General features: G+C 42.5%; 1 protein-coding gene across 11 annotated transcripts in view; it reads left to right on the top strand.

Moving 5' to 3' along the window:
- Nucleotides 1-13,593, top strand: part of rapgef6 (Rap guanine nucleotide exchange factor (GEF) 6) — a 134,415-nt gene that overhangs the window by 103,475 nt on the left and 17,347 nt on the right. For 8 of the 11 annotated variants that reach the window (XM_075486665.1, XM_075486662.1, XM_075486663.1 and 5 more), the window contains 5 exons: nucleotides 4,206-4,363; nucleotides 7,220-7,234; nucleotides 9,834-10,074; nucleotides 13,025-13,192; nucleotides 13,279-13,494. In XM_075486665.1, coding sequence (XP_075342780.1) covers nucleotides 4,206-4,363; nucleotides 7,220-7,234; nucleotides 9,834-10,074; nucleotides 13,025-13,192; nucleotides 13,279-13,494 — 798 coding nt within the window. The remainder of the gene's footprint in view (nucleotides 1-4,205; nucleotides 4,364-7,219; nucleotides 7,235-9,833; nucleotides 10,075-13,024; nucleotides 13,193-13,278; nucleotides 13,495-13,593) is intronic. The other 3 variants (XM_075486666.1, XM_075486664.1, XM_075486661.1) reach the window with 1 other exon arrangement.

The raw sequence follows: 13,593 nt of genomic DNA, 5'->3' as shown, positions 1-13,593 counted from the left end.
ATAAGCCACACACGCTCTCTCACACACGCTGTCACGCACATCGTCATGCTTTCTGCCTTTTCTGTCTCCGTTTTCAGCTCAGTGTTGATCGCGTCCACAAAGCCAGACAGTTGGCATGAAAACTGAATGTCCTCAGTTTCCTAACACACCATCACGTTGCCGTTTGATCCGACTCCGTGCACAGCTTCCACCGGCTCTCCACTGCCATCTATTTATCAACTCAACAGGGACTTTCATTGCTCTGTCATTCAAACTAGTCTTTGAACTAAATAGATAGATAGATAGATAGATAGAAGACTTTATTAATCCCTTTTGGGGGGTTCCCTCAGGGAAATTGAAATCTCCATCTCACTCACGCTCAGCACTGTTATACACAGAAATGTACAGAAGAGACAAAAGTGGAAAACACCTAACACCAGCACCCGTATAAAGATAATAATAATAATGATAATAATATAGCATAATCGTAGTATACTTAGCCTGATAAACCAGCCTAAATGGATTGGATGTCTAATTTAGTCTGGCACCGATCAATGGATACAACGGAACATTGTTGATGAGCACAACCCGTTGTCTTTCAAACCGCGTCTGTGCCTATAGGCCAACGCTCTGACCAATCAGCGCAACTGACTGTGACGTAGTAAGCGCGACAGAAAGCTTTGGTGGGAGGGGACTCTTCCAAAACTGATGCCAAGCACAGATTCTATAATAGGACAGATACGCCACTCACGGTGCATTTCCGGTTTCCAACGAGGCGATTTTGGTTGCAGTTCCACCCTCTTTCCACGTGGGGCGCCCAATTTTGGAGACCAGAATGAATGGAGTCCTATGGAGCTATACGCCCTTTCGTGCCCTTATCTCAAGATATAATTTTTTCTCTAGTAATTCGAATGTTGTTTTCGAAAGAGGGTGTTTAGAAAATACCCATGGCTGAGTTTTAGATTTTTAGAGCCACTCATTTGCTTAAAAAAAGGATTTGAAGTGTATATGACGTCATACATAGCTGGTCGACCAGCTGTCATTAGCACAATGCTAGCGCGTTGTGGACAACAAGAAGCCAACCAGTAAGAAATCAAAGGGATATATGTACTCGTTCAGTTGATTTTTTACTTGAAACCCATGTTGAGCTCTCAGAAACTACATTCAAATCTGAGCGCTCTTGAGGAGACTTAGGTGAAACTGACCATTTGTAGCATCTAGCTCCATTGGGCCCCATTCATTCTGGTCTCCACCGACGCTCCCAGTGGAATTCTGGTGGAACTGCAGCCAAAAAGCCGGTACAATGGGGCTTAATAGAGAGTGGCAAGGCTGTTCGTTATAATGGCTGTGTGCCAAGGCTGAATCAAACGAGCACTGTTCCATTGCCGCCGCCATCTTTCTTGTTGTGCTTTCGCTTGTCTATGTTCGCTTCCACTGCCCAACGTCGCACTGCTCTGTCGTCACTCCCTCAGAACCCTCTGGCCCGCCCGCGTTGATTCAAAACACATCTCTGCGTTGTGATTGGTTTAGTTGCCATCTGCCAGATTCAGGGCAGTATTTTCAAAATGACAAGTGGATCGAGGCCAGACCCAACCGCAGGCAAAACATTTTGCCGTCCAGCAGTTGGCGCTGGTTTTCCAGGCTATAGTATACTAGGAATAGTAATGAAAATGGTAATAATAATAATAATGATGCTAATAAATAATAATACGTATATAAACTGATGGCTGATGGAAAGCACTGAGATGAGAATAGAAGTGAGACAGATGATTAGGGTCAGTCGGCCAGTTCGGCTTCAGAGGCTTAAAATCAGACACTAAAGGCATTTTCATGCACTGATGAATCTTGAGTTTTGTCTGTTCTGCCACCTGTTTGCAAAACTTTTAAAGTACTCTCTGTACACTTTCATAAACCCACTCAGATGTTAGTTCAGCAGGTTCACCTGCAGCAGCTGGAATAAAGTCTCATTACAGGCAAATTAGAACTATAGTTAATGTCTTAGAATAGGGTTGGTTGGATGTCATGATCATTTAAGCGAATTGTGTTCTGCAGAGGTGTGATTCTGTAGATGGGGATAAGAATTTGGTGTAATCTACTACTTGCTGACATTGTGTTTGCTGTGACATTGTTTCTCTGCTTATTTATTTCAGCACTTCTGTCACTGTGTCAGAAACATTGTCTCTTGCACACTATATTCTGTCAGTTTAAATGTTTGTATTGTTTGACGTGTGAGTGAGAAGGAGGCTTTGTCACACTGCTGCACTTTTATCGCTGAATCACTTCAGCAGAGCTCTGCTTCTTGTTTTTTATTTTGGTCTTTTTCACGCTTTTAAATGTTGTCTCTCTCCTGTCTGTCTCCACTGCTTCAGGGGCCTGTTTGGGTAAGACCTATTGTGTAACTCCCCATCCCCAACTATCTGATTCTATATCCATCTGCAGACCTTCACACAGCCCCCCCCCCCCCCCCCCCCCACACACACACACACACACACACACACACACACACACACACACACAATCTGGAACTCCAAACAGACTTCTTAGATCTTTATGGTAACAAGGTCAGACAGAAGCTAAAGGAATTTAATGATCTGAACAAGAAATAAAATGATCTGATATGATGAAGTGAGGATTGAACAATTTGACCACATTTTCCAACCGTGACATCACCTCAGTACAATCATCCCAACAGTCAAACACAGTGATGGCGTCATCATGTTGTGGGAATATAGTGTTTTTGCAGCAGCAGGGCTTAAGAGACTAGTCAGGATTGAGGGAATGACTGATGTCGAAAAATCCAACATTTCCCTGATTTAAAACCTTTTCAGGATGAGGTGAAGATTTATATTTCATCGAGACAAAATCCTAAACTGCGCCTTGAGAAGAACAGTCCAGTCTTTACCTGAACCCACCAAGCATCTGTGGAGAGACCCGAACATGAACGTGGACTTAACAATGTTTCAGAGTTGTCCTGACCTCCGTGCTGTCCTTATCCTACTGCTTTTTTCCATCACACTCAAAAATATTTCATCAAGCTGTGTCTTTGCTTTCCTTTTCTTGCCAGATCTTCCTTTGTCTGTACCTGTTTTTTACCGTCTCGCCGTCTTTGTCTCGTCTTTGTTCTGTCCCCTCAGTGTGTTTCCTGTCTCCTGGCGATTCATAGATTAGAGAGGCTTTGTTACGGATGCTCATAGCTGTGTTAGTGGGCACCCTACGTTATCCCTCATGATGAGCAGATTCACAACTCCTGGGTAGCTGTAACGAGTATACGCAGAAGGACATTTCAGACACGACTGTTACTGGAGGAGTGTGCTTTATTTGATATTATAAAATCAATGCAGCATTCAGGTGCTGGTTTACAAGCATATTTTTTTTATATTTAGTCATTTCTTGGAGTTGCAGCAACTTTGTAAGAAGATGTTACCAAACTTTCAGATTACCACATCTGGACTATCACAATACCAGACCTTCCTTGGGGTTTCTCTTTTAAAAGAGTTGCCATTTCCACCACATATATTCAGATTTAGCCAGTCTAATGAGACTATTAATGTGCTGTGAATGTTGATTAGGCAATATCCCTGAGTGCAGCTAGAGAACCATTTAGAAAGGCGTCTGAGTCTACTGCACACCGAAGCCACGGCTAAACGCACATCGATGTATAGTATTTACAGTATAAGCTCATGTATAAGTCATTGGAAAATAGATCTGAGTGATGGAAAACATTTGTGACTCTCCTATATCCTCGCGCTGTATCATCGTGTTTGCTGTGTGTGTGCCTATCCATGAATACAGGAACCTCCTCATGGATGAATGTCTGTGTCGCCTGCTGCATTTTAAAATCCAAACGCACCTTACTGGCATTGTGTGTTGTCACTGTGCAAGAGTGGACATTTTGATCGAATCGCAGTTATTTTTCCAGTGTTACGAGTTGGGATTTTAATATGTTCTAAGTGTAAATGTAAATGTTTTCACTCGCGTCCTCTCATTTTAAGTTCATAACAAAGGGAAGGAGGAAAAAACTGCTGAGAGAAATGTCCACTGTTGCAAGATAAAAGCTTAAATGTTCTTTTCAGTTCATGAGGTTTGTCTTTGATGGCATAACATGACTTTTTGTGTCTGTCTTTTTTTTTCAATTTCTCATTTCCTTCCCTTCCCCCACTACAACCTTTATATCCCTCCCTTCCTCCCCTGTCAACCCACTGCACCTTCATACATTTTCTCTCTAGTGATGGTGGCTTGGGTCAGTCTCAGGATGACAGCATTGTGGGCACCAAGCAGTGTCGTCACAGCGTGGCCATCATGCCCATTCCAGGCAACCTCTCCTCCAGTAGCCCAGACCTGCTGCAACCGGCGACGAGCATCCTGGACTTCTCCAACCCTGCCGGTAAGAAACGGATGTGAAACCACATAAATAGTGTGTGAATCCGGGTGTGAAACATTCTACTACAGCTAACTGTTCTTTACAATACACTTATGGTAAGTTTACTGAAAGGATTCACTCGCAGCTTGGTCAAAAGTAACAGTCGAGCTCTAAATAATCCGACTGCTCATTGAAATGAAATCATGATACTGCGATACAATAATGAAGCACTGCCCACCAGCCGAGAATGAGTGTGTGACGTGGGAGAAGGACACGGCTACAGACCCATGCTCCAGTAAATGAGAAATTAAAGATAATAATAATAATAATATATTTTATTTATAAAGCACATTACATCAATTTAATGAACTCAGAGTGCTACATTTTAAAACTAGCATAAAAAACCTAGCATTTATTTATTTATTTTTTTAAAACAGTAAAATAATATTAAGATATTTCAGGCAAACTAAAGGATTTTCTAAAAAGGTGAGTTTTCAGGCCTTTTTTTTAAAAGAATCCACAGTCTGTGGTGCCCTTAGATGGTCGGAGAGAGCATTCCACAGAGTGGGTGCAGCTGAGCTGAAGGCCCTTGTCCTTTGGCCTGTCCAGAGCGGAGATGACGTGAGGAGGAATGGGGGGCAATGAGTTCTTTGTTGTAGGGGGGGGGGCAGTGCCATGGAGGCACTGAGGGATTTGAGGATGGGTGTGATGTGGTGGTACTTCCGCCCCCCCCCCCCCCCATCAGGATCCTGGCAGCACAGTTCTGAATATACTGCAGCTGCTGGAGGTTCTTGCTGGGTATCCCAATGAGGAGTGCGTTGCAGTAGTCCAGCCTGGAGAAAATAAAGATAAAGATAACTCTTTCTCTCTGGATGTACTTGAGCCTTAGCTCACTAGCTTTGAAGTTATTGAATGTTAAGAAAAACAAGTCAAACTTCTGAAGGTGAAACTCTCAACACTAGATTCAGCCAACACATTTAACATTCACCTTTGTGAAACTTACCGCAGGTACTGTGACTCTCAGAGAAGTAAAACTTTTACACGTTTGTTGATGACGCCTGCGGCCTCGGCCGTCACTCAGCCTTTCAGGTGTCTCGGTCACAGTTGGGAGTTCTCCTCTGAAGCCGTTCGTCACACTTGACCCGACTTCTCAGCCTCACTGAACAGTGAAAGGGATGTGCAGCAATGAACTCGGATGTTCAGCAAGTACTGACAGGCACTGAGCAAACACGCCGTCATCGTTAAAGGGATAGTTCGCCTCTTTTGACATGAAGCTGTATGACATCCCATATTAGCAATATCATTTATGAGTCAATGTTCATAAATGATATTGCTAATATTGGATGTCATACAGCTTCATGTCAAAAGAGGCGAACTATCCCTTTTAGCATAGCACCTATATGAAGAGTTTACACAACACAAACTCTTTCTTTCCTCTGTTATCTTCACTCCAAAAACACTTACTTGCGCTGCTGACATCACAAATTCTTTCATGAAAAGCCAGCTCATAGAGGCTTTAGCAAACCACACAAACTCACACAGACATACACAAACCTGTTGGGCTCTGTCTTTTTTCTGTGTCACAGAGCTACGGCCGAATTGTTTCCGTCTGACAAGAAATGAACCTCCTGAGCCATTAGAGGACATATTTAATCCTCTACTGTCTAAAGGGGTTTCTGATCCCATAATTATTCCAACTAACAAGGAGGGCTCCCTGTGGCTTTGTGTGTGTTATTTATGTATGTGGAGTGAAAGGAGAGCAGGAAAGAAAGAGTAAAAAGGTGAAAGAGACGTAGAGAGAGATCATTGGTCTTGATTAATTCCAGCCGCAGTTTGTCTGCGAGACAGACGCAAACACACAGGCATGCTCCTGCCTGTCGGTGTGCGAGCCTATACATCACATGTGGTTTTGTTGTGTGTGACAGCACAAACACACAACCAGCCCACATTAATCACCCTCCATCATATCAAGCTTCCTTTAGTTCTCGGGCCTCCCATTAGGTTTAATAGTAAAGCAAAGAACAGCCTGCTGAAACAAAAGCCCCTTTTCCAGATGCTCCGCAGAGCTCGTAATACCCCCAACAAATTCCTGCTTGTAATTACATTAGCATAGAAATGCAAAGCAGAGAGGAACCCTTTGTCCAAACTTTTCTCGCTGCTCATTTTTTACATGGCCTTTGATAATCTGCCAAGTTCTTCTTTCTTAGCACTACCACGGGTTTCACTGTAATTATTCACCTGTGGAAAAACTGTCATTTGTAAGCAGATGATGCTGTCTTTACACAGCCGTATCCATCTCTTTTTAACCACGTTATGACCCAATTAGATTATAATGGCAATAAATCTTTGTAACATCCTCAATTTTTCCAGCATGTGATAGACTTGATGTGGTTTAAAAAATCCTTGTGTCAAGCATCTCAAGTTTGGACCATTTGGGAAATAAAGCATGAACAATGAGGCTTCTCTTGTTCTGAGGAATAATACGAGAGTTTTCTTTGGGGATTGCTGTTGATGCCTTGCCTCATGTTTGCTCGGTGGTTTGGTGTTTTCTCATACATATAGCTCTGTGTGAAGCCACTCTGAGATCCTGGGTTTGCTCTGAGTTTTTTTTTTTGGGGTCCCTGTCTTCCTTTTTCCTCTCTCCTCTTGCATCCCTGTTGCTGTGATTTCAAACAGATGTTCTAGTGTCGACATGTTGAGTCATACTCTGCCTCTCTGGTTTCCCATGAGCCGATTAACGCTGCAGTAGAAACTCCACTGGTCTTTCCTCTTTTCTTCTGTCATGAAGTTTCCAGCCACTGTGTCTGTTTATGCTCCTGCCAAACTCTCCTTCTCATTCGTAATTACTGTGTTTTCTCTTTTCCTTCTCTGCTTGCCAAGCCCTGGGACTATACTGTAAGTATAAATATCTTCAGAGCCACTGTTTGTGCGCAAATGTCCCCTTCGTCTTGTTGTTCACTATTGTTCTCCACATTGATCTTTTGACTTTCTGCATCAATCATTTGCACTCTTTAGGTTCGGTGTTTTTACATTTGAAGTAGATACCTCAGGGGTGAATTGATCCCATTTGCCAATCAAACTGACGCATCTCCTCATGAACAATTAAGAGACTTTTTATTTGTTAGATTTGATCCATGAAACCCACCTTCTAAACACTCAGGACTTCAAGCCATCGTCTGCTCTAGACACTTTCAATTAGGATTTGTATCTTCCAAATGCATGATGAATTGACTGAGAAAAGCTGTGGCAAACATGAGAAAGAAGGGCAAAGGGAAGGAGGAGACTTGATGATAGAGGGAAGTGTGTGTGTGTGTGTGTGTGTGTGTGTGTGTGTGTGTCATCTCAGTGCTGTGTTAGCAAAAAAAAAAAAAAAGGACTTCTCCTCCTCCTAGTAACCCTGTTTGGCTTTACTCCATAAACAGATACTATGGTGTTAAGAAAGATGAATGATACTTTAGTGTAGATAGTAATTGATTGGATGTTTGGTGAGGACGGCATTGATCGTCCTCTCCAAACAGGTCACAGCTCATCCAGAGGATTACACATGATCACACCCCCCCAAGGATATGATAGCCAGCTATTTATCTGAGGGCTTCCCACACTCTAATCACAAATCACAGCTAATGAGGCACAAAGCATCCACCTTCCAGTCAGCCTGTGCTCCCCACCCAGCTGTACACAGACACAGAGCTGCTCCCTACTGCAGCAGGGAAAGCTGCAGAGTGCAGCGTTTCTGTGCAGATCCACACATTCAGCAGAAAACTCGACTGTCACGTAAAAGTCTGTATGTCATGTGATAGAAATCATCGGACTTACAGTCCACAAAGAAGTATTCATATGCAAGAAAAGCTTCTTATTTTAGAAACCAGCAAAGCAAAAGAGTGACTAAAAAGATCATTCGTAGGCACATTTTTCAGTGAAAAAGTATAGATTAGCCTTCGGTGTACCTGAGCAATATTACATGTCATTAAAAAGTCAGAGAAACCTTCATCCTTAGACATCCTCTAATCATTCAATTGAGAAACGGAACAGAAAAACACTGGAAACAAAAATCTGATTCATTTCTGTCAAAATGCAAAGAGGAGACTGAAAGTATACACACACACACACACACACACACACACACACACACACACACACACACACAGCTCCTTAAACAAGCAGAGACAACTGATTATCAGCACTCCCTCTAACAGTGTTGTTGATCTGTTTCTGCTTATTGTGCCGCTGTAATCATTATACTAACAGTTCTGTCATAAAAACACTCGCACACCTAAAGTAACTTGTGCCTGAATCGGTTTCTGCTTAATAAACAAGAAGTGGTGTGTGAGTATTTGCATAAGCATGCGCTGGAAAAAAGTCATCATTCAAACACACCCTTTATTTTTTACCTGGGAGCCACTCTCTCCTCGTGATCTCCCTCCCTTTCCAGTCTTTAGTGCCTTTGTGTGATCTAACTGAACTCAACAGAACAAGCAAACCCACACACACACACACACTGCATCTGTATAACAGCTTCATCTGGCTGTCGGACCATCTCTCCCCTTGTCACTGCGTTGCGATCATTGCTCGTTCTATTAAAGCTCTTTGGCTGCCTGTGGCTAATGGGCCATGCGCTCTTCCACACTCCAACACGATGAACTGTTTCTCACTGAGAGCAAACTTCTGGAGCGTATCTTAAATGTGCTTATTTGTTTGTGCCCTACCTGCTTGGCAATACCTTTAACTCCTCTGTCATTCTTTGAATGCTCAATTTTTTTTTTAATATTTCTGACTTTTTGCTTTTATTGCTCCTTAAATTTAAATAACTGTAGTTTGCGGTGTAATTGCTGCATGAAGAAAAGTTTAGTTTATAATCTGAGTCTGTGTACCCCTCATACTGTGTGGAATACAGGCACACAAAAAAAGAGTTTGTGATGAGTTCTGCAGGGATTCTGGCGGCTTCTGCTGTTCCAGCTTTTGTCAGCGTTTCTCTGTTCCTCGTGTTTAGATTTTATCTGAAGCTCTACGTCCAAAGGGCTGTTGTGTCGTTGCTCACCATGAAATATGGTTTTGTGTGTAGTTTTACACATACCTTCATATGTCAGCAGTTTAATGTCGTTGACAAATGCTTAATGTTGGCTGAGTTGGAGATTATTCTTTAATTTAGGTTTGTGTTGCACTAAGTCTTGAATCCTTTGCTCATTTTCTTCACACCAGACAAGCTTGGCAGGCGAGTTTGTCACCACAGCAAACCACTTCAGACCCTTAGTTCTGTCAGCTGCAGGCTTTAATGGAGCACATATTGAAACTTGGACATGGCAGCCATTACTTTACAGCCTTTCTACAGTTTTTTTTTTTTTTTTTACATTATTAGCATATATTCAAAAGTAAACAATTGTTTAAAAGATATAAAAACCTTTCAGATAACGGTGTTGTAGAAGTCATCACATTTGATTGATTTCATGCAACAAAATTCTCTACAGTAGTGGCTGATCCCCTCTTTCCCTCTCAGACATCCCAGACCAGGTTATTCGGGTGTTCAAAGCAGACCAGCAGAGCTGTTACATTATCATCAGCAAGGACACGACAGCCAAGGATGTCGTGGCACACACCGTCAACGAGTTCGGCCTCATCGCAGCACCTGAAACCTACTCCCTGTGCGAGGTCTCGGTGAGCCCGGAAGGAGTGATAAAACAGCGTCGCCTGCCCGACCAACTTTCCAAACTGGCTGATCGGATTCAGCTCAACGGCAGGTGAGCAACACAAATATTACACTGGTGCTGAATCTCATGTTTTGGATAATTCCTGTAGTTTTTCAGATTGTGTTTTATAATCGCATAGATGGCAGATAATGGTGCTTGTCAGCAGCTTTTTTTTTTTTAACCATAAGAGCACGATTGTAGCAGATTTTAAAGCATTTCAAAAGACAACAAACAAGAACAGTTGGATGAACAGGAAGCAACAAGGTTTCGTGGTCAGGGAAGCATGTTGGTCAAGGAAAAAGGCATGAATTTGGACTTCAAGCTGATCCGCAGTGGGGAATCTTGGACAGAAAACCGCTGGAAGTAGAACACAGGATCTGAGAATTTCTATAAGCCCCTGTCGTGTGGACGACTTGAATGAGTAAACTAAAGCCCAGAGCCCCGAGACGTGAAGAATTTTCCCTTCTTTTCTTTTCCTTTTTTTTTTAAGGATATTTCTGGGTCAGTTGAAATGATGAAAGTTCACACAGGCCTCATTGTTTTGTACAACTACAGTTTTACAGCACTCTTCTGAACAAAAATGTAATCCATATCTTTCACTCGATGGCCCCGTCTGCTTGGGTTCAGCTCGGTTAGAGGGCTGAGCGTGTCCAGTATATTTTTATAGATCCTTCTGATGGAGTTGTTCTCAAGTCCTGAGAACTCTTCTGTGACATACTTAATTCACTTAACATTGCCAGGCTGTGCAACTTGAATGCAAAGCAGCTGGAGTCTAGCTACTGAGGAGAAAAAGTCAGAACTACTGTCCTTGTTAAGAAAAAAATTATAATTGTTATAGGATGTACATGAAATATGTATCTAGTCACTCGTACTCAAAAGTGAAGGCAGATTCTGTAGACTATTGGCCTTTGTTTGCTGGCTTTGTTTCCTTTAGCTCGCCTGCTTTTTCCCTTTCAGATGTCGCTCACATGTTTGTTAAAAAAAAAACCATAGTTGTTCATCTTGATGCTCAACACATTCACTTTTAAATTGAAAGTTAGTAGGACAGCGAGGCGAATTGGGCTGCAACCCCAGAGTCTGCCTTAAAATGACTCCTCTATCAGTTTTTCACAGTTTCTCCCTCTCTTTTCCTCTCCTGTGGTCCCTCATCGGTCTCCTGCCAACTACGCTGGCATGAATTTTTCATCTTCTGTCAGGGGCGGAGGCCTCTGCAGACAGCATGGCATGTCTGGAATTATTCATAGGCACACACACACACACACAAGCACATCTGAAGGTATAGATACACTCACCTATGCTAAGTCATATCTCTACAGATATTTAAATACTGTCACCTTTACACACCTGAGGATATTAAAATGCATACACGCTCTGAGAAGCAGTGAGATGGACTCAGACATACGAGGACGATGTCCTTCACAGTTAGCGACACACTCAGTCTTTCCTATTGGTAGTTTGGTAGTATTTTCTACATGCATGAAGTGTGAGAAGGCGCGTATATAGAATGTCCAGCAGAGGTTGTTTTTATCGGAGGCAGTTGGGAAATGCATTTCTGCCTCTCTGTATCTGTGCCCCTCTGACTCTGATGCTCTGCGGCTGGAGATTGACAGGAGGTCTGTGAGGGGACAGGCCGTACTGCCAAAATACACATAGATGCAGCAAAGGGATCCTAACCATCACACACACACACACACACACACACACACACCACAAACGGTTATGTACGGTGGCTTAGCTCCAATCTTTTAGCCTGGCTCTATTTACCACCACTTTGTCTATCATTAATTGAGACTCAGTGTCTCCTCATGACTCTCCTTTTCTCACATTCTAGTCTACGCTCAAGGATTTGAACTCCTCTCTACGCCTCCTCTTTTCCCTACATGTGATGTTTGTTGCTTTTTCTTCATTTAATTTATACCTTATATCTTGCTTCATCTCCTGTTTTTCGGAGTATTCCTATTTTTCTTGTCCCCTCCCTTCCCCCTCCTGTACTGGAGGAGTTACAGAAGTGTCTTTGACTTCTTCTAGACCGAGGAAGTCCTAAAATGTCATAGAACTGTGTATATATATATATATATATATATATATATATATATATATATATATATATCTTTAACCCGTAGCAAAACTTTTTGAGTCCTCTCTTCCTCTATTGAGCGCTGAAACGTTGGTGTTTTTTGTTAAATGTGCACCTCATGTTTTATCCTGAATGTAAATTTAGCTTGAACTTATTGTAGCCCGTTCTTCTTTTCTCCAACTCGTCTGACAGAGTAATGGCATAATTTAGTTATGTTATATTCATGCTAGCACTTTATTCTTGAGGACTGCCCACTCTGGGCCCATAGTGTTCTTAAGTTCTGGATTCCAAGATGAGCACATTACAGCTCCATTAGAGTGGAAGCGGGAGGGAGAGATTCATAAACACAGAAGCACATTAGGGCTAAGAGATAACCTACTGCTGAATGCTTTCACAGGACACTCTGAGGTCAGGCTTGAGGGGGATTAGTTATCACCTGTTGTCTCGTTCCCCTTCTTTGCATTCTTTCTTTTTCTTCACCTCATTGTGAAACATGAACGCGATCTATCAGCACCATCAATGTCAGAGTTTTTTTTTTTTTTAAACCTTGTCCTGAAACTAATGTAGAGTTGGAAACAAAATGTGCCCATTTAAAGTGAAATGAACATCCAAGAGATTAAACAGGGTTTTTGTGTGTGCAGAAGATTAGAGAGGGCTGAAAAAAGTGAATCATGTGGTACCCACTGTGCTAGAAATACACAGAGACTGTATAATTTCCAAGTTGTTTTAGATCCTGTATCCTGTACTCTATTCTGTCCCTCAGAAGAAGAAAAAAAATTTTGAATTGGAAAATTGCCAGTAGAAGTCTGGAAGTCAGAGACTGCATTAGTCCTGACAACTCCACACCGGAGCTGTATCTCTGATGAACAATGCTCCCACCACCTCATCTCATCCTCTGTCCATCTCGTTCTTCTTTTCCTGAAGGTACTACCTGAAGAACAACATGGAGACTGAGACATTGTGTTCAGATGAGGACGCCCAAGACCTCCTCAGAGAGAGCCAGATCTCTCTGCTGCAGCTCAGCACCATGGAGGTCGCCGCGCAGCTCTCCATGAGGGACTTTGAACTCTTCAGGAACATCGAATCCACAGAGTAATACAGCTGGTCTTTATGAGCCCTGATGACTTTGTTTTTACTGTTGTGTGTAGTTATTTAAATGTCTCTGTCCTGGTCCTCAGGTATGTGGACAACTTATTTAAACTAGACTCCTCCGCTGGAAGTGGACACCTGAAAAAGTTTGAGGAGGTGATAAACCAGGAGACCTTCTGGGTAGCCACAGAGATCTTAAAGGAGCCCAACGCCCTGAAGAGGATGAAGACCATCAAGCACTTCATTAAGATCGCCCTGCACTGCAGAGAGTGCAAGAACTTTAACTCCATGTTCGCTATTATCAGGTGGGCTCAGTGTGTGTGTGTGTGTGTGTGTGTGTTCTAATTCTGCCTCACCGGTATTATTGTGGCTTCATCAAAGAAGAGATTCTTATTCTGTGATGA

This window comes from Odontesthes bonariensis, chromosome 16 (genome assembly GCF_027942865.1).
Source record: "Odontesthes bonariensis isolate fOdoBon6 chromosome 16, fOdoBon6.hap1, whole genome shotgun sequence".
Classification (NCBI taxonomy): Eukaryota; Metazoa; Chordata; class Actinopteri; order Atheriniformes; family Atherinopsidae; genus Odontesthes; species Odontesthes bonariensis.
Note: the sequence above shows the minus strand (reverse complement) of the source record. Positions and strands in the feature narration are given on the sequence as shown.